Raw genomic sequence first — 20,710 nt, 5'->3', positions numbered from 1 at the left:
CAGTGCAAATGTCTCAATATTCACATCAACCTAAAATTAATGCTGCAATTACTACTGACACTCATGTCAAGAAAGTAGTAAATTAAGTAATTCACATCAGTAATTCTCAAATCCTCAAAATGCTGTCATTAATAATATTAAAGCAACACAGAACAAATGTTGGGTCTCAAAACCTCTTGGTTTTGTCAAACACAGTCCTTGTAAACATGGCTGCATAAGATTTCTCAACACTGTTATCTGATGTAATTAAATAAATAAAACCATTGACATAAACAATTCCTATATCCTTTTTGCATAGGGTTTGGATTAAGTTTACTTTAACAGATTTTATTAACAGCTTGCTGCATTTTAGTCAACTAGGTTCCAATCATGCTAACAATTACACATGTACTTTACACCAGTAGTCTCATTGACTTTAATGAGATGACTCACATGTGTAATTGTTTACAGAACTGGGGTCTTATTTAGCACTTAATAGTTGTCCCTAGTCATTCAGAAGGTGAGTAGTAGAAATGCTCTGCATAAGTTTACAAAATATGCTATTCAATTTAAAAGTATATCTATGGAAATGTTTCAGTAAAAGTCACATATTTATGATTCCAAACAGGTTATGTACATAATATACTACCACAGCAGGAAATACCTCACTGTAGTACAACAGTGTACAGTTGTGAAACACAGTGTTTAGTATAATTTCCCTTTAGTTTTCCCAGTGCATAAGTGCTTTACAACTACACTATACAACATGCCCAAGTCTAGTTATTTATTATGTACAAGATAGAAGCAAGATGTGAGGAAGGAAATGTAATGTAAGGAATGAAAAAAAATGGCAAAGGTACAGGGTTTCATTCCTGCCAGGTGCTGAGCACTCTTTCAAAGGTGCTAAGAGCCCACAATTCCCGCTGAAATCAGTGAGACTTAAGGACACTCAGCATCTCAGAGCAGCATGCTTGTGGGCTCCCAAATACACTCCATGAGAAAACATCAAAATCATTCAGGTGTTTTATAAAGCACAAACAAGAAAAATATATTTGAATATTTTACGATCAGTATTAAGCTAACTGCCACATTTGTGCAATGCAAAATTAAAAACATAAGTTGGCATGCATTCAATATGGACCCCATGATAACAAAAATGGAATTTGGCGTTTCTGCATCTTTTAAAAAAAGATTCATCTTGGTATCTTCAAGTTATCATAGAAATATAAAAGATAAACACAATACATTATAGCTGTTCCTTGAAATAGGTATTTGAACACATGACCATTTTTAAAAAAAATGTTCAGTACTAAATTTCAACTTCTTTTCTCTGGTATATCATTGGGTTTTGGAGCTTGAAAAGTTTTTTAAAAATTTATATTTTCTAGAAATACAAATAAACAATAGCATTACAGTGCAAAGTCACCTCATCTTGCTAGCCATAGATTCCTTTTGCATCTAGATAATATAAGACTGTTATATTCTGAGTAGCGTAAAACCAAATTTAAGAAATAAATTTGTAAAACAGCATAATGGTACTCCTTTTATGTTCAGCTCTGTTCTTAAATTCCTAAATAAGGTCCAGGTTCCGGCCCATCCTATGCACCAACACAAGGGAGTTAGAAGTGATGTAAGATGGCCTCTTGCTTTAGTGCACTGTACCGCCATTACTTGTGTGCAGAGAGAACCAGAGCTGCTATGACCCTCCTTATGCAGATGGGCAGGAAGGCTCTTGACTCTGCTCCCCACAACATGCCTAGTGGCAAAGTTACACAGCGTTTCAGGGAGTACACATTGACTTTTACAGTGTATTCCCTCCCTGGAACAGTGGGGAAACTGAAAGGAGATTATGCCTCTCAGTCACACTCCAGGGATAAAACAACAATGTGATTACCCTTTACTCAGGACTAGACTGCACACCAATCCAGCCCTAAGAGAGTTCAATGTCGGTTGTATTCACAATATTATACCACATCCAGTGATTCTGAACTAGGACTAAAACCAAATGTCTTGAAACAAAAAGCTAAAAAGGCAGAACTGAAATAAATTGTTCAAAGCAATGAACATATCCCCGTAATCCCTCTGTTCCAAGGAGGGACAGGTACTACCAGGCTTATCACCTCTTAATTGTTCAAGAGAGGATATTTCTCTGCTTTTCAGTCAGAGAACTGGAAGATGGTTTCTGGGTTATTGCTGTCTGCAGGATTTGTTGGCTGCAGGGTTTTTGTTGGTGTAATTTTACCATGAGAATGAGAGGAGGAAGAATGTGAACTTTCACTGGAACTGCTACGCGTCTCTGTGCTTGTACTTGTCTTTTTCATCTTCCTTCTTTTAGCAAGAGGTGCCTTGTCAACATTCTGGAGGCAAAATCCTTCCCTTTTGTACTTGTTAAAGGCCTGTTTCAAAATAAAATGGCAATTTATGCATTTGTAAAAGGTTTAAGAAATGTTAGCACATGTGTAATGAAGTATGAGTTCTATGTTTTATTATTTCTCAAGAGTCATGTCTATACATTCTTCATGCAGTTTATGACAATTTTACAAGCCTTTAAACTAGTGCTGTCAAGCGATTAAAAATGTTACTCCCACGATTAATCGCAATGTTAAACAATAATAGAATACCATTTATTTAAATATTTTGGATGTTTTCTACATTTTCAAATACATTGATTTCAATTACAACAGAATACAACGTGTACAATCCTAACTTTATATTTATTTTTATTACAAATATTTGCACTGTAAAAAACAAAAGAAATAGTATTTTTCAATTCACCTAATACAAGTACTGTAGTGCAATCTCTTTATCAGGAAAGTTGAACTTACAAATGTAGAATTATATACAAAAAAAACTGCATTCAAAAATAAAACAATACAAAACTTTAGATCCTACAAGTCCACTCAGTCCTATTTCTTGTTCAGCCAATCGCTCAAACAAGTTTGTTTACATTTGCAGAAGATAATGCTGCCCGCGTCTTGTTCAAAGTGTCACCTGAAAGTGAGAATAGGCGTTCTCATGGCACTGTTGTAGCTGGCGTCATAAGATATTTCCATGCCAGATGCGCTGAAGATTCACATGACCCTTCATGCTTCAACCACTATTACAGAGGACATGCTGATGACGGGTTGTGCTCGATAACAATCCAAAGCAGTGCAGACCAACGCATGTTCATTTTCATCATCTGAGTAAGATGCAACCAGCAGAAGGTTGATTTTCTTTTTTGGTGGTTCGGGTTCTGTAGTTTTCACACCGGAGTGTTGCTCTTTTAAGACTTCTGAAAGCATACTCCACACCTCGTCCCTCTCAGATTTTGGAAGGCACTTCAGAGTCTTAAATCTTGGGTTGAGTGCTGTAGCTATCTTTAGAAATCTCACATTGGTACCTTCTTTGCGTTTTGTCAAATCTTCAGTGAAAGTGTTCTTAAAATGAACAACATGTGCTGAGTCATCATCCGAGACTACTATAACATGAAATATATGGCAGAATGCAGGTAAAATAGAGCTGGAGACATACAATTCTCCCCCAAGGAGTTCAGTCACAAATTTAATTAACGCATTATTTTTTTAACGAGCTTCATCAGAATGGAAGCATGTCCTCTGGAATGGTGGCCGAAGCATGAAAAGGCATACGGATGTTTAGCATATCTGGCACGTATATACCTTGCAATGCCGGCTACAAAAATGCCATGTGAACGCCTGTTCTCACTTTCTGGTGACATTGTAAACAAGAAGTGGGCAGCATTATCTCCCATAAATGTAAACAAACTGGTTTATATTAGCGATTGCCTGAACGAGAAGTAGGATTGTATGAACTTGTAGGCGCTGAAGTTTTGCATTGTTTTGTTTTTGAGTGCAGTTATGTAACAAAAAAAATTCTACATTTGTAAGTTGCACTTTCACAATAAAGAGATTGCACTACAGTACTTGTATGAGGTGAATTGAAAAATACTATTTCTTATGTTTATCATTTTTATAGTGCAAATATTTGTAATCAAAAATAATAATATAAAGTGAGGAGTGTACACTTTGTATTCTGTGTTGTATTTGAAATCAATATATTTGAAAATGTAGAAAAACATCCAAAAATATTTAATAAATTTCAATTGGTATTCATTTAACAATGCGATTAAAATGGCGATTAATTTTCTCTCTTTCCTAATCACAAGAAGGGCAATTAAACTGAAAGTCAAGCAAGTGCTAAATGTAACCAGAACGTTACACATATCTTACAAAGCTTTGTTTAAGGACCTTCTCTAAACTTGTATATTTATGGTAGCTGTTTCACCATCATCACTTTCCTCAGTGATATAAATATGCTGTCAAAATCTATATTCCTCTCTCAACTTCCCATTTTGACATGTGTTTCATTATATTCTCTCATGTAGGTTTTTGGCCATTGATACAAGTCAATATATTATATAGGCCTTATATTTCTGTAACTTCCTATACACCTATCATAGAACTCTAAATGTAAATACATTTTTTAAATAAACAAATTCATGTAAATCCAAATTCTAGGCTGATATAATATAGCAAATGTTTAATATTTATAATTAAAATACAAGAGTTTTTAAGCTTACATGAAAGGTTGCTTTGACGTATGTATGTACAGCAGCTCCTGAAGAGCCTAAGTTATCAGGAGTCATTAGAGGATTGGATGACAGCTGGCTCCCATCTTGAAGCCATTCACTATATCTCAAGCTGGACATTTTAATTCTTTTATTTGGATCCACTGTAAGAAGTCCTAACAGAAATATATTATATATATATTAAATATATTCTTAATCCAGGAGCTATTATTTATCTTTTTAATACTGTGGATAAAGTAATCATTTGAAAACATAAAACTTGAATCATTTGATGAGTCATGATTATATATCACTTTAGATATAGCTCATACAATGTTGACACAGGGTTGTACAAAATACTTTTTAACAGAGAAATGAACTAAGTACTTGTTATAAAACATTCATAAATCAACAATAATAAATCAAGTGTTCAATAACTGACATCCCTAAAGAATTATAGACATTGATTATGGATGAGCTGATAATTACTGCTTGTAACAAAAAGACTACTTTGGTTTCCTTATAAACTTAAATTAATAAAGCACCAAAAACTGAAGAACACAAAAGTATACAGTATGGTACTTTTCTCTGGTCACTGCAACTAAAAGAAAAATATGAAATATCTATGGATACCTACCTTGTATCAAATCTTTGGCTTCTTGAGATACATTCTTCCAGGCTTCTCTTTCAAAGGAGAATTCTCCCTTTTTAATTTTCTTCATAATTTCCAATGCACTGATGCATGTTAAACCTTTGTCTTGAGACTGGAAGGGTACCTGTCCTGACAGCATTGTATACTACCAGGAGAACAAAACTAGTACTAATTAGTACCATATATTTATTGCCAACTTTACTACAATATTACTGATTACACATTAACCTAACTAACTCAATATTCAGATATTGTTACTTGCAGAGTTAGCAACAGCATATATATTCCAACTAATGGTACTTTAATAAGAGTTATATTTTCTCTTTAAGGTGTACATGGTCTAAAGCACAACAGGTCTTTATTTAGAGACCTTGTAAGCAACATGGCTTACATGTCTCAGGAATGTTGAAAACATACAGATTTTATGCAGTGGGAAAGCCTATACCATTTACTTATTTTTCAAAATAAATTTTTCTGTAAAACAGAATGTAGGTTGGATCTTTATCTGAACCGGAACAGTTTTAAGAGCATAATATAAATTTATAGAGGTCTCATAATCGACTTATTATTTCCTTCACACATCCAAGCTGTTTTAACAGGTGAACATTCCAAGGAAAATAATTTAATCAAATTGCTCAGAAAAAAACTGAAAGCTGGCTCTAGCTCTACCTTCTTAAATGCCTCCAATACACATCCCAGCTTGCTACTATATGTGCAGGAAAAATATATCCTCACTCCACTCCAAAGCAGTGTCCATCCAATTCTAGTTTATCTGGGACAATGTCAAGCCCTCCCCAGACATTAGTTTTACCAAGGAATCAATTTTGCTTGTGTTATAGAATGATTAAAATAAATAAGCCACACAACCAAACACTCACCAAAATGACCCCCAAACTCCAGAGATCACAGGATTCGTCATAACCATTGTGATTCAAGAGCTCTGGAGCAGCATAATGAAGAGTAAAACATGGAGTCTTAAGAGGCTGATTATCAGGTGGTTTTAACCGAGCAAATCCAAAATCAATTATTTTTATTTCTGAATTATCATTTTCATCTGTGAACAATAAATTCTGAAAAGCAAATGCAAAGATAACTAAAAGTTAAAGTTAACAATTTAAAAGATGCAGTTTTAAAACATACACAAAACTGATTCGAACCAACAATTTAAAAAAGAATTTAGTCTCTACGAACAAATATGTAAGCCAATATGCTTTTCTCCCATTTGTGAATATATCCTATTTCCTCATACTGCTTAATTAGAAAGAGAAGTTAAATAATGTTTAATTTATAAATCAGCTCTGATTGGAGATAAGCATGTGTTTACCACTATGCAACTTGTGAAATCAGCTGATATGTATGCGCATGCTTAGGAGATGATTTTCCAAGATACAGTGTCAAGCATATCAAATCAAATTCTATATCACAACTATATCACTAACAAGCAGGAAAAATTAGAAACTAGCATGTTTAGAAAGGGAAATGGAAAATGTTTAAACACTGAATTAGTAAAAATATTACACTTCTTAGCAACCTAATTTTTACAGGACGGAGTACTTATTGTAACTGAAGAATACTATTTAACACTACCTACTTTAAAAGAATTAAATTGGTTTATTCCAATTTAAGTGCACTAACCAAATGTGCATCAGTCTTTTAAATCATTTAAAGCTCTATTCTGTAATGTGCTAAGTAATCTAGACTGCCATATGAGTGAGAGTGCGCAATAGCACTCCAAGAATGTGCTCTGCATCTTGCAGGATTGAGCTTTAAAGTTGTCTCTTGCTACCAATACAAAAACTTGGAAGACCAAACCTGAGAAAATTCAGAGAGAGAATGTGTATTTTCCTGTGCCAGTTTCCCTAATTTAAGGAATATTCATATAATCACTGAATTCCAACATTAAAGATGGATTATAAACCATTAAGATTCAACCAACATGGGCAATACAGTTCTGACAGGCTGCAGAAATAATTTGATTTAGTTATTAGAAAAGTTCCTGGTGAGAATTTGGGGAGAAAGCAAGCTGGTGTGCTGATAATGATAAGAAAATCTGACAAAGCTCAAATGATCTGTTTCTGACACCTCACATTTATCTACTTTCTTTGTCTGCCCACAGAACTCTACTAATAATGCCTTCTTTTTGAGTCTTCCCCCACATATGATGGCTAGAATCAAATTTCCATTTGGCTACTTCATCTTCTTAAAACACTTCTTCGTTCCCTCTGACCCAGAGCTATTTCTTTACTTTAAAAATATACTTTTTTTTTTTAGTTTGTAATTAACGAAACTTTTATATCATGCTCAAAGAATCTGAACGCATTAATCCTAAATCATTTTTCTTCCTCCTTTACTGCATCTTTTCATTTCCCTCCCAATATAGTCTGCAAGAGTACTTATTTCCAAGTACATTTGAATTTTTTCTTGTTCAATTTTAATGCATAGTTTATTCTTTTTCCTCCTGAATGAAAATCATTGTATTTAAGTACATAAAGCATTTTCACTCAGTACTACATCTGACTTAAAAGTGCACGAGTGCACACGCACAAACATATTCCCAGCCTCATCTTTGGTTCATATATATAAAAATATAATGCAAGGGAATAATGTTAAAGGGTCAAAAGCATTACAAACTCAGACTCCAGGTGCTAGGAACATATTGAACCTAAGTAGCAAAGAACGTAAAGAAAATATTTTTTTAAATTTCTTATACAACGGTGCTAGGAGTCTGGGTAATAAGCAGAAGGAACTGGAAATTCTCACTGGTGAGAAGAAATTTGACACAACTGGCATTACCGACCTCTGGGTGGATGCTTCCCTTTACTGGAATGTTAACATCACTGGTTACAATCTATTTAGGAGAGATATAGTGAGTAAAAGAGGTGGGGACTGACACTCTACATTAAGCAAACCATTACCTGTTTTAGAATTATTGATAGTTCAGAACAGCAGAATCTTGAATGCATGTGGATCAATTTGCTAACTAATAAAGCTCAAGGGGGGCTGTTGCAGATGACTGAATCAATTTAGACAAAAGGACAAGTTGCTCCTTAAAGTGCCTGTCTGCAATTTGTGTTAGGAAAAATTGTGTTATGTGAAATATATGCTGCAGGTCTCATGCAGCCAGTAATAAAACACCATCAGAGTTTCTATCATAGGTGACAATATTCTGAAAGAAAAGATGAAACACCTAAGATAACTATTTTGGACCCTCATTATTATGAACTGATCACTGGACTGGAAGTTGTGGTTGTCAGTGGACCAGTGACCAAGACCTCATTACATTAATTATGGACAAACAGAGGATAATCCCAGCTAAGTAACAGATATACTTGGAACCTAATTTTCCAAAGATGAAGAAAATAAGAATTATGAGCAAAACTGATGGGAAGGAAGAATTTAGAGAGCAAAATATGAATGAACATTGCAATTGTTTAAGAAGAGTTTACAAGACAGCCCAAAAGCCACAATTCCTCAGTCACAGAAGAGGACAACTGGGTTAAAAGCCCATCCTAGTTAAGAGGGAAGTGAAGACAGAAATTAGAAACAAACACACATTATATAACAAATGGAAAAAAAACATGATGTAGATTGTGAACATTATAAATTACCAACTATGAAGTGTAGAAAATTGATAAGGGAAGCTAAAGACATCAGGGAAAAATCCCTGTTCTACTGCTTAATTATTCTTATAGTTAGAGATAGCCAACTTAAAACTCCCATACTGCAAACTAAGCCAATTACTTCTTGTCCTATACTCAGAGGACATGAAAAACAATTGAATAATGTCCTCTTCATAATAACCATTTACGTATTTGAAGACTTACCAGGTCCCCCTTCAGCCTTCTCCTCTCTACACTAAACATGCATAGTTCTTTCAACCTTTCCTTATAGGACATGTTTTCTAAACCTTTTATCATTTTTACTGCTCTCCTCTGGACTCCCTCCAATTCGTCCACATCTTTCTTAAAGTATGATGCCAAAAACTGGACACAGTACTCCAGCTGAGGCCTCAACAGTGCTGGGTATAGCAGAACAATTACCTCCAATGTCTTACATATGACACTCCTGTGTAATACAGCTCAGAATACTATTTGCTTTTTTCACAACACCATCATACTGTTGGCTCATATTAAATTTGTGATCCACTATAGCCCTCGGACTCTTCTGCAGTAATGATGCCTATTCAGTTATTCTCCATTTTGTATCTGTGCATTTGATTTTTCCTTCCTAAGTGCAGTACCTTGCACGTGTCTTTACTGAATATTGTCTTATTGATTTCAGACCGATTCTCTAAATTATCAAGATCATTTTGAATTCTAGTCCCATCCTCCATAGTGCTTGCAACCCCTCCCCAGCTTGGTATGCAAATTTTATAAGCACACTTTCCATTCCATCATTCAAGTCATTAATGAAAACATTGAATACTATCAGACCCAGAACAGACCTTTGCAAAATACTACTTGGTACATCCTCCCAGTTTGACAGTGAACCATTGATAACTACTTGTTGAGTACAGTCTTTCAACTAGTTATATAAGCGCCTTATAGTAATTGCACGTAGACAATATTTCCCTAGTTTGCTTATGAGAATATCACGTGGAATTGTGTCAAAAGCCTTACTAAAGTCAAGCTATATCATGTCTACTGTTTCTATTTATTAGGCTGGTTACCCTGTCAAAGAAGGATATAACATTGGTTTGGGATTATTTGTTCTTGACAAATCCATACTGGCTATTGCTTATCACATTATCCTCTATTATTGTTATTAACTTATTGTTTAATAATTTGTTCCAGTATCTTTCCAGGTACTGAAGTTAGGCTAGCTTGCCTATTATTCTCCAGGTCCTTCCTTTTCTCCCTTTTTTAAAGCTGGATACTATGTTTGTCCTTTTCCATTCCTATGGGACCTCACTTGTCCTCTATGGGTTCTTGAAGATAGCTAATGGAGCAAAAAAAAAAATATGTAATACATCAGAAGCAGGAAGCCTGCCAAACAATTAGCAGGACCACTGGATGATCAAGGTACTAAAAGAGCATTCAAAGACAAGGCAGTTGCAGAGAAGCTAAATGAATTCTTTGCATTGCTCATCACTGCAGAGGATGTGAGGAAGATTCCAACACTTGAGCCACCTGTGATGGGGTGTACCAACCCCACATTGGGCCACCGGGGGCGGACCAATCATTGTGGGCCCAGGCAACCACGCCCCCTTTCCCCTGCTGCGCATGCTCCAGGTGGAGAAGCTGGATAAAAGGAGGCAGCCCAGGTCAGTCGGAGTGGACGACAGAGAGGAAAGGACGTACACTGCTGATTCCTGCGATAGTCCTGGTGGTAGAGCCCAAACACCCAGACTACGCTCCAGGCGTTTCGCTGATGGCGGAGATTGCCGGGGAAGCCAAGCCACCGCCTGCTGAGGAGGCTGCTGCTTGCTCTATGTCCCAGCCCAGAGGGACGTAAGGCCTATAGACTGTTTGTTTGTTTTCCCCACCCAGGGGCCATAGACTGAATGATGTTTTGCCCTGGCCAGGGGGCTAATTCCCCAAGTCCTATTGCCTGCCCCAGCCAGGAGGCTGCAGGGCTTCAGACTGCTTGTTTGTTTTGCCTGCCCAGGGACCCACGGACTATTTGTCTAAGTGATCCTGCCAGGGGGCCAGGACCCACTTGACTGGAATCACCCACTTAACAGGGAATCCCGATGACTGTGTGATGGGGTGTACAAACCTCGCACTGGGTCGACGTGGGCACCCCAACTCGACACGCTGGGCCCTGTCACACTATTCTTTTTAGGTTATGTAACATATCACGTAAATCAGCCGCTATCAGGTGAGTGGAGGATAGCTAATGCAATGCAGATTTTTTTTTTAAAAGGCTCCAGAAGCAATCCTGGCAATTACAGGCTGGTAAGCCTAACTTCAGTACCAGACAAATTGGTTGAAACTATAATAAAGAACAGAATTATCAGACAAACAGATGAACACAATATGTTGGGGAAGAGTCAACACGGGTTTTGTAAAGGGAAATCATGCCTCACCAATCTATTAGTATTCTTTGAGGGGGTCAAGCATGTGAACAAGGGTGATTCAGTGGATATGGTAAACTTGGACTTCCAAAAAGCCTTTGACAAGGTCCCTCACCACAGGCTCTTAAGCAAAGTAAGCAGCCAGGGGATAAGAGGGAAGGTCCTCTCATGGATCAGTAACTGGTTAAAGACAGGAAACAAAGGGTAGGAAGAAATGGTCAGTTTTTAGAATGGAGAGAGGTCCCCTAAGAATCTGTACAGGGACCGATGCTATTCAACATATTCATAAGTGATCTGGAATAAGGGGTAAACATTCAGGTGGCAAAATTTCAGATGGCACAAAATTACTCAAGGATACTTAAGTCCAAAGCAGACTGCAAAGAGTTACAAAAGGATCTCATAAAACTGGATGACTGTACAACAAAATGGCCGATTAAATTCAATGTTCATAATACATGCAAAGAAGCGCACACTCGAAAACATCATCCCAACTATACATACAAAATGATAGGGTCTAAATTAGCTGTTATCACACAAGAAAGAGAATTTTGAGTCATTGTGGCTAGTTCTCCGAAAACATCTGCTCAACTTGCAGTGGCAGTCAAAGAAGCTAACAGAATGTTAGGAACCATTAGGAAAGGCATAGATCAGGGGTCGGCAACCTTTCAGAGGTGGTGTGCCGAGTCTTCATTTATTCACTCTAATTTAAGGTTTTGCGTGCCAGTAATACATTTTAACGTTTTCTATAAGTCTATAATATATAACTAAACTATTGTTGTATGTAAAGTAAATAAGGTTTTTAAAATGTTTAAGAAGCTTCATTTAAAATTAAATTAAAATGCAGAGCCCCCCAGACCAGTGGCCAGGACCCGGGCAGTGTGACTGTCACTGAAAATCAGCTCGCGTGCTGCCTTTGGCACGCGTGCCATAGGTTGCCTACCCCTGGCATAGATGATACAGGGAGTCCTCGGACTTACAATGCCTGACTTACGTCTCACGCCACCCCATGATGTTTGTTTTGCCCTTATGATGCTCGATTTGCATAAAGTTCTCTTTAAATCACTTCCTAGTGGTATTATACTGGTATAGAGCTGATTGGCTTCGAGACAGCAGGGTAGCTTGTTGCCAGGTAAGGTTGCCACTTGTTTTTGATTGGCTGAGCCCGGGGCCGTGAGCCAATCAGAAAGCTTGAACAGTGATTAGCTGAGGCTCAGCATGTGTGCCGTTCTCCCTGGCTTTCTGAGCCTGTGTTGCCAGCATTCTGAGCAACATATGTGATTTTATATGTTTATTTGAATGCTAATTACAAAATACAATGTACTGTAAATATATTGATGTTGCAACATTAGTCATCTATAATTCATTTAGTACAAAAATCTGGGTTATTGTGGTGAAAATAGTGTATCAAGCCTTGGTTCAGGAACCAATCCCCCCTTCATATCATTGATTCCTATGGGAAAAGCGGTTTCAACTTAGATTTCAACTTACAACGCAATTCTGAGGAACGAATTGTGTCATAAGTCTGAGGACTCCCTGTAAAACCGACAATATCATCATGCCACTATATAAATCCATAGTAATCCCACACCTGGAATATTGCATGCAGTTCTGGTTGCCCCTTCAAAAAAAAAAAAAAAAAAAAAAAAAAAAAGTGTGTTAGAATTGGAAAAAGTACAGAGAAGGGCAACAGAAAAGATTAGGGATTTTGAACAACTTCCATATGAGGAGAGATTAAAAGGACGCACTGTTCAGTTTACAAAAGAAACCAGGGGTAGCAAGGGATAGGTACTCTAGTTTTTCATAGGCTGAATTAAACACATCTAATTTATCTAAATATTATTTAGCCTGTTCTTTCCTGTTTTGCCCTGAGATCCTTCCCCCTTGTTGTTAATATTAATTATGTTGAGCATCTCATCACAATTAGCCTTTTTAGTGAAGACTGAAGCAAAAAAGGCATTAAATACTTCAGCCTTCTCTGCATTATCTGTTACTTACTCTCCCCTTCTCCATGAAGTAATGGATGTACACTTTCCTTCATCTTTGTTCTACAGAGTTGTGCGTGGGAAGGAGTCTAGGGCTAGGATGACAGGGGTGCAGGTCAGTACTGAGGGGCACTAGCACAGCTGTGGGGGGAGGAGCCCAGGGCAAGCATGACAAGGGTCAGGATTATGACAAGGGTCATGACACATCAGGATTATAGGGCAAGGAGGGCAAATGTACATCCTCTTCTTATTCCATTACTACAGTGAATTCCCTAAATTTTGCTATTATCCAATAGGTTCCTGTCCCTTACAGAACGAAACATCTCAAGCCTATAGCATAGTAGCATGGATAGGGAGGGCTGCCGCATAATTAAGAACTCCCTTTTCTACTTTAATGACTTATGTAACTGCCATGTAAAAAAAATTAGTTTATTTATCAGTATTTCACTAAATCTACATAGTCACGCCAAGCAACCCTGACCGGTACTGTTAAAAGAGTAGTTAGAGCCTAAATGGGGTCTCATGCTTTTGCAGAAAGGTGCACTGACCACATCTATATGTGGAAAACTGCATCCCACCCTCAGTTCCTGACTGCCTTAAAATAGTAACTTTAAAAACAACAAGCAGGAAAAAGAGAGGAAGGGCTAGTCTGACTGTTTAGAGGCAGTAAATTCTGAGAACTGTTTACTAAGAAGTAACCCTTCATTACTTCAACTACTCAGATTTCCATTCTTACAGATTAGCACTATTGAGATGAGTTGAAGCATGTGCCCAGTTTATTAAGAGAATGAAGTACTCCCTTACAAACCTAACATCTGAACCAGTCTTTAAATTAAGATGGTAACAAGAGTAAATGGGGGGACTCAGTTCCATATGGTGCTGTATTTATAAAAACCTACCTCAAATGCTACTTTTTCTCTGATGGACAGAGAAACAGCAATCTTCTACATTAAGCATTTTGGCAATATATTTTCTTATCTTGTTAGAATTTCATGACATCCCCAATGATTTATTATGTTCACTAATTCACAGATAGTACATAAAAGCAAAGGGTAGAATTTTCAAAAGCAAATCCCCTGGGGACTTGCACAAATCCTTTTGATCTGAAGTCACTTAGGTTTTTGGGTGAGATTTTCAAAAGCACCTTAGTACCATTATTGCACAGACTTCTTTAGCCTTTAACTTTGAAACAGTTATAAACAACTGTATGCTAGGCAACCATAACACAAAGTATTCTGCAAAAAGAATAACAGTTGCCAAAGTTGTAAGTGGGAGAGATTATTAAATTCCAGACAGAAAATGGCTGGGAATCTTCTGAGATAACAGCTGTATCATCTGCACTCAGGTCATATATTATAACCATCCCTTGAGGGTCAGTCCTACTGGAGAAATTCTATTCTATTCAGGTTTTTATGCCATCATTATCACTACAGTAGCTGAGCACCTTCCAATAGTGCATTAAGCAATGTGTCTATACCTCTGTCATGTTTTGTTTGTCCTCTCATCTTCTACTCACAAGGAGAAGATTGTACAGTGGAGTCTCTTGTTTTGCAAAGTAGAGTTGTTGGGTGGGTTTTTGTTTGTTTAACCACTGCAGAAGAACTATTTTGAAAGGAAGGTGTGGTTGCATGATCAGAAAGGCATCAAGGTTCAGCATGAGTAGTTATTGTATTAGTTTGCAGCTGATTCATTATTTTTCATTTTTAAATCAAATACAGTTAATAAGTAGATGTGACAGTAACCACTAGGCACTTGATACTAATCCACATCACATTACTATTACCTTTTATTAGTAGTAAAGAAATGGTCACTTACTGTAACTGTGGTTCTTTGACATGTGATGCAGGTATGTATTCCATTTAGGTGTGCGTACCCCCAGTTCACTGGAGCTGGAGAATTTTGCCTAGAAGTACCTGTAGAGAGGCAGCGCTCGCACCTCATGGCTATTCCCCCTCCCTGTCTATATGAGGCATCGCTGCCCGTACCACCCGCTCAGTTCCTTTGCAGTGAATGCCCAGAGACTAGTTTCTGATGCAGATGGGTCAGAGGGTGGGTCGTGGAATACACATCTGCATCACATCTCCAAGGACCACAGTTAGAGTAAGTAACTGCTTCTTCTTCTTCGAGTAGATGCAGCCATGTATTCCACTTGGATGACTCACTAGCTATACCCAGGGGGTGTGGCTCGGATTCTATTTAAACAAGGACTGCAAAACCGCCTTCCCAAAGTTTGCATCTGATCTGGATGCTGCAATAATAGCATAATGGTTCATAAAAATACATATTGATGACCACATGGCAGCCCTACAAATATACAATATTGAGATATCACGTACGAACACTATTGGCATAGTCTGTGCGCTCATAGAATGAGCTCGCTACGATAGAGGGGGCGTAGCCAAAGCAGTTTTGTATGCAGTCTTGATGCAGGAAGTTGTCCACTTACAGATAGTCAGTGAGGAGACTGCCTGTCCCTTCATACAGTTTGCATACAACACAAACAGACAAGGTGAAGCCCAAAAGAATTTAGTCCAGTCCAGGTAAAAGGCCAGACACAATTTGAGGTCTAATGTGTGAAGATGCTGCTCCTCCAGAGATAAGCAGCTTAGGACAAAAACATAGGCAAATGAAACCGCCGGGTTTAAATGAAACCCAGACCACTTTAGATACAAATTTCAGGTGCAGCCACAATGTCACTTTGTCTTGGGATAATTGCATGTAAGGAGGCTCTGCTATCAAAGCCTGCAGCTCTCACACTCTCCTTGCAGATGTTATTGCCACAAGGAATACAGTTTTTTGACACAAGAGAGGAAAGGGACAGGATGCTAGATGTTCGTACATAAGTCCCATCAGAGCTGCTAAGACTGTGTTAAGGTCCCACAAGGGAACCGGTTCCCAGACCATTGAATGGAGGCAAAGAATTTCTTTTAAGAATCTCGCCATCATTGAAAAACACCGATCTTCCATGAATGGGTGGATGAAAGACTATTGGCATTAGATACACCGTCAATGAGCTAAGTATAACGCCGACGACTGAAGATGCGGTAAATACTCCAAGATGTCTTGGATACTACCCAGTGTTGGCTGAACTCCGCGGGCCAATTACCACATTGAAAAACACTTCCACTTTGCTGAACAGGCCATCCTGGTGGAGGGGGTTTTCTAATACTGAGCAGGACCTGTCGAACAGCCACCAAACATTGCTCTTCCTCCTCATTCAACCATGGAACAGCCACACCATAAGATGCAGGGAGCTGAGACCAGGATTCAAAGTGTGACCAGGTCGGGATGGAGAGGAAAGGATATGGGAAGCTAAAACAACAGTGCAAGCTTGGAAAACCAACACTGTCTCAGCCAGTGAAATGATCGAGATCTGAGGGAAAGCATAAAGGGGAGCTGACTGCCAACTGAGGTGGAAGGCGTTGGAAACTGGACTGATGCCCACTCGAGAGCAGAAAGAGAAAGTTATTCACCTTGCAGTAATTGAAGTTCTTCAAGATGTGTGTCCCTGTGGGTGCTCCACTCTAGGTGACGGTGCGTCCCGGCGCCATTGATCGGAGATCTTCGGTAGCAGTGCCTCGTCGGGACGCACGCGCTCAGTTGATATCTCCCATTTCATTGGAATCTTCCTGAGTGCGTGTGTCTCGCACCCTCGTCAGTTCCTTCTCTACCTTGGAGAAATCATACTAGTACTCCAAAGTAGAGGGGAGGAGGGTGGGGAGTGGAGCACCCACAGGGACACACATCTCGAAGAACCTGTTACTGCAAGGTGAGTAACTTTCTCTTCTTCTTCGAGTGCTGTCCCTGTGGGTCCTCCACTCTAGGTGAATGTGAAGCAGTACCCACTATGGTTGGTGTGATTTTGGAGTTTTGTGAGGGACAACAGTAGACAGTACCGTATGGCCGACTGAGGTGTCTGCCGTGGTATCCCGTGTGATAGCATAATGTTTGGCAAATGTGTGGTCAGATGTCAACGTGGCCGCCTTGCATATGTCTGTAACAGGTACGTTGTGGAGGAAGGCAATGGATGTTGACATTGCTCTAGTAAAATGAGTCCTAACACCCTCTGGTGGTTGAACATTCTGGGTCTGATAGCAGGATCTGATGCAGACCGAGATCCACTTGGAGGGTCTTTGCTTAGAGATAGCGTTACCCTTTGATCTCTTGGTAGTAGAAACAAATAGCCTAGGGGATTCACAAAATGGTTTAGTTCTGTCAAGATAGAATGCAAGAGCCCGTCGGACGTCGAGGGTATGTAATGCAGCTTCCTGTGAAGTAGTGTGAGGCTTGGGATGGAATACAGGTAAGTGTATTGACTGGTTACGGTGGAAGGTAGACACCACCCTGGGGAGGAATTTGAGGCGGGTTCATATGTAAACTTGTTTAGAGAAAATGGTGTAGGAGGGTAGGCCATCAGGGCGCTTATTTCACCAACCCTTCTTGTTGATGTTATGGCAACCAAGAAAGCCTCTTTCATGGACATGTGGAGCAGGGATGAGGTGGCCAGGGGCTCAAAAGGAGGTATCATAAGAGCGCGGAGAACTAGGTTGAGCCTCCAGGAGGCTACTGGTGAATGCATCTCAGGGTAGAGATTTTGCAGGCCCGTGAGGAAACATTTGATGGTGGGGTGGGCGAAAGTGAACAGCTGTCCAGAGTGTCATGGAAGGTGGTAAGGGCCGCGAGGTGTATTCTGATAGAAGTGAGCGAAAGCCTATCCTGTTTTAGTTTGAAAAGATAGTCTAAGATGTCAGAGAGGGTTGCAGTCTGGGGTATTAGGCATCTGTGGACGCACCAGATGGAGAAGCGTTTCCACTTTTGCAGGTAAGTCTTAGGAGTGGAGTTCCTTCTACTGTGCAGGAGGACATGTTGGACCTGTTCCGAGCAGGCTAATTCGTGGGATTGAAACCATGAAGGAACCACGCCGTCAGATGGAGTTTCCAGAGCTGTGGATGAAGAAGCCAACCGCGGTTCTTCTTCGAGTGCTTGCTCATATCGATTCCAATTAGGTGTGCGCGTGCCGCGTGCACGATCGTCGAAAGATTTTTACCCTAGCAACTCTCGGTGGGTCGGCTGAGGTGCCCCCTGGAGTGGCGCCCTCATGGCGCCGGATATATGCCCCTGCCGACCCAGCGCCCCCTCAGTTCCTTCTTACCGCCCGTGACGGTCGTTGGAACTGTGGAGAGCGACGTAGCTGACCTCCACATCCCTAGCTTTCTCGTTGTCTTATAGTTAGTTCTTAGTATAGTTTATTAGTTTAGCAGTTTTTAGAGTAGAGTAGTCTTAGTAAGTTTGTATATAGTATATTAGTGTATATAGTTGTACATAAGTTGGGGTATCGAGGTTTATCCCCGTTCCTCCGCCCCGGTACCAGGGCTCATGCCCAAGTCTCCGGGTTTCAAGCCTTGCTCGGCCTGTCTCAAGCCGATGCCCATTGGAGACCCCCACGACTCCTGTCTGCAGTGCCTGGGGGAAGCTCATCAACCTGACAAGTGCCGCATTTGCAAGGCTTTCAAGCCTCGGACAAAAATGGAGCGGGACTTCCGTCTAAAACAGCTCCTGATGGAAGCGGCACTTAGCCCGGTGCCCCCGGCACCGCGCGCAGACCAGGCACCGTCGGTCCGCAACGCACCTCCGGCACCAGAGCGACCCAGCACCAGCCAGGTACCTCGGCACCAGACATCTCCAGCACCGGTACAGACGCGGCACCGCTCGCTGTCTCCACGGCCCAAGAAGCAGCACAAACCACCTGCTGCTCCTCCACAGCTGCAACCACCGCCAGCGGCCTCAGTGGAGCAGCGCGCCGTGCCGGACCACACCGCGAAGGCACCAACTCCAGCACCGTCGATTCCGGCGTCGCAAGCGCCGTTGAGTCCGGTGCATATAAGCTCCCCGCTGCACACCGTGGTTGAGCTGGATCTGCCGTCCACTCCGGAGACCTTCTCCACTGCTCGCGACCTGATCGCGCTGACTGAGCCTGGACTGTCTCACCCTCCAGCACCACCGGTGCGGACTGTCGCATCCATAGGGAAGCCCGCCTTCATGTGACCTCCTTCGCAAAGCGAAACAGCTCGGCACCGCTCTCGATCCCGGTCCCAGTCGCGGTCCCGATCCCGCAGATGGTCCCAGTCTCGGCACCGATATCCATCTCGGAGCCAGTCGTACTCGCAGCACCGCTCTGCCTCCCGGAGGTCTCCCTCCCGGTATGATCAGTACCTATCCAGCTCCCGGCACCGCTCATCACGCAGTCGATCCCGGCACTGCCTGCACCGTCGGTCGTCATCCAGATCCAGATCGACCTCCCGGCACCATTATGATAGTCGGTCCCACTCCCGATCACAGTACCGCTCGGGACACCGGCACCGGTCCCCAGCCCTCACGCGCGGACCAGTAGACGGCGCCAGGTCAACACAACAAGTGTGTTCGGCACCGCCTTGGCCTTCTCGCCCAAACTTGGCGGCGTCCCAAACGGAGAGTGGCTGTAATGTCCAGGGCCAAGACGCTGATGGTGCTAGCCAGGGGCCAGATGTAGGACAGGATCCCGACCAAGGTCCTCCACAATGGTCCTTCTGGACCCCTTGGGCATACCACCAAGCCCAAGATGGCCCCTCAGGTGCTTCTGGCTCGGCTCATTCGGAGCCTAGGGTACCTGAGGCAACTGTTAGCTGTCCTCCCCCGATAGGTTCGGAGGCGACGGCCCTACCGCCTGAGCAGGCTGATGCCCCTACAGTCGTGGACCTAGGGCAGCCGGACCCTCCTCAACCTGACCTTCCCCAGGACCCACTAGTCCAGGGATTATCCTCCTCATCCTCGCCTGACGAAGCCGTGGCAGGCACGTCCTCCTCTGGCCCCCCACCTATAGATCTTCGTGCTCACCAGGACCTACTTCGAAGAGTGGCACAGAACATGAATCTGCAGGTGGAGGAGGTGGCGGAAGTTGAGGACCCGGTTGTGGACATCTTGTCGGCCGATGCCCCCATGCGGGTAGCTTTGCCCTTCATTAGACCATTCAGGCGAATGCCAATACTATCTGGCAGTCCCCGGCGTCCATCCCTCCCACAGCAAGAGGGGTGGAAAGGAAATACATGGTGCCATCCAAAGATTATGAGTACTTGTATGTGCACCCCCAACCTTGCTCCCTCGTTGTACAGTCTGCAAGCGAGAGGGAGAGGCATGTCCAACAAGCGCCCGCCCCTAAGTCCAAGGACATTAGGCGCCTGGATCTCTTTGGGCGTAAAATCTACTCAACTGGTGGCCTACAGCTCGGGGTAGCTAACCAGCAGGCCCTCCTGAGCTGTTATAATTATAACACCTGGAACTCGATGGGGAAATTCAAAGATCTGGTTCCCCAGGAGTCCAGGGAAGAGTTTGGGACCTTGCTAGAAGAGGGCAAGAAGGTGGCAAGGACATCTCTGCAGGCGTCTTTAGATGCAGCTGACTCGGTTGCTAGAACTCTAGCCTCCGGAGTGGCCATGCGCCGCATTTCATGGCTGCAAGTGTCTGGCCTCCCACCGGAA

General features: G+C 41.3%; 1 protein-coding gene across 1 annotated transcript in view; it reads right to left on the bottom strand.

Annotated features, from left to right (window-relative positions):
• Positions 1-2,135: 2,135 nt before the first annotated feature.
• Positions 2,136-20,710, bottom strand: part of RPS6KA5 (ribosomal protein S6 kinase A5) — a 167,990-nt gene continuing 149,415 nt past the window's right edge. Inside the window, exons 15-18 of the mRNA XM_065404223.1 lie at positions 6,077-6,268; positions 5,184-5,343; positions 4,559-4,722; positions 2,136-2,375 (exon numbers count right to left, since the gene is read on the bottom strand). Of these exons, the coding sequence (XP_065260295.1) occupies positions 2,136-2,375; positions 4,559-4,722; positions 5,184-5,343; positions 6,077-6,268 (756 nt within the window). The remainder of the gene's footprint in view (positions 2,376-4,558; positions 4,723-5,183; positions 5,344-6,076; positions 6,269-20,710) is intronic.

This window comes from Emys orbicularis, chromosome 4, assembly GCF_028017835.1.
Source record: "Emys orbicularis isolate rEmyOrb1 chromosome 4, rEmyOrb1.hap1, whole genome shotgun sequence".
In the NCBI taxonomy this organism is placed as follows: Eukaryota; Metazoa; Chordata; order Testudines; family Emydidae; genus Emys; species Emys orbicularis.
This window is presented reverse-complemented; position numbering and strand designations above follow the sequence as displayed.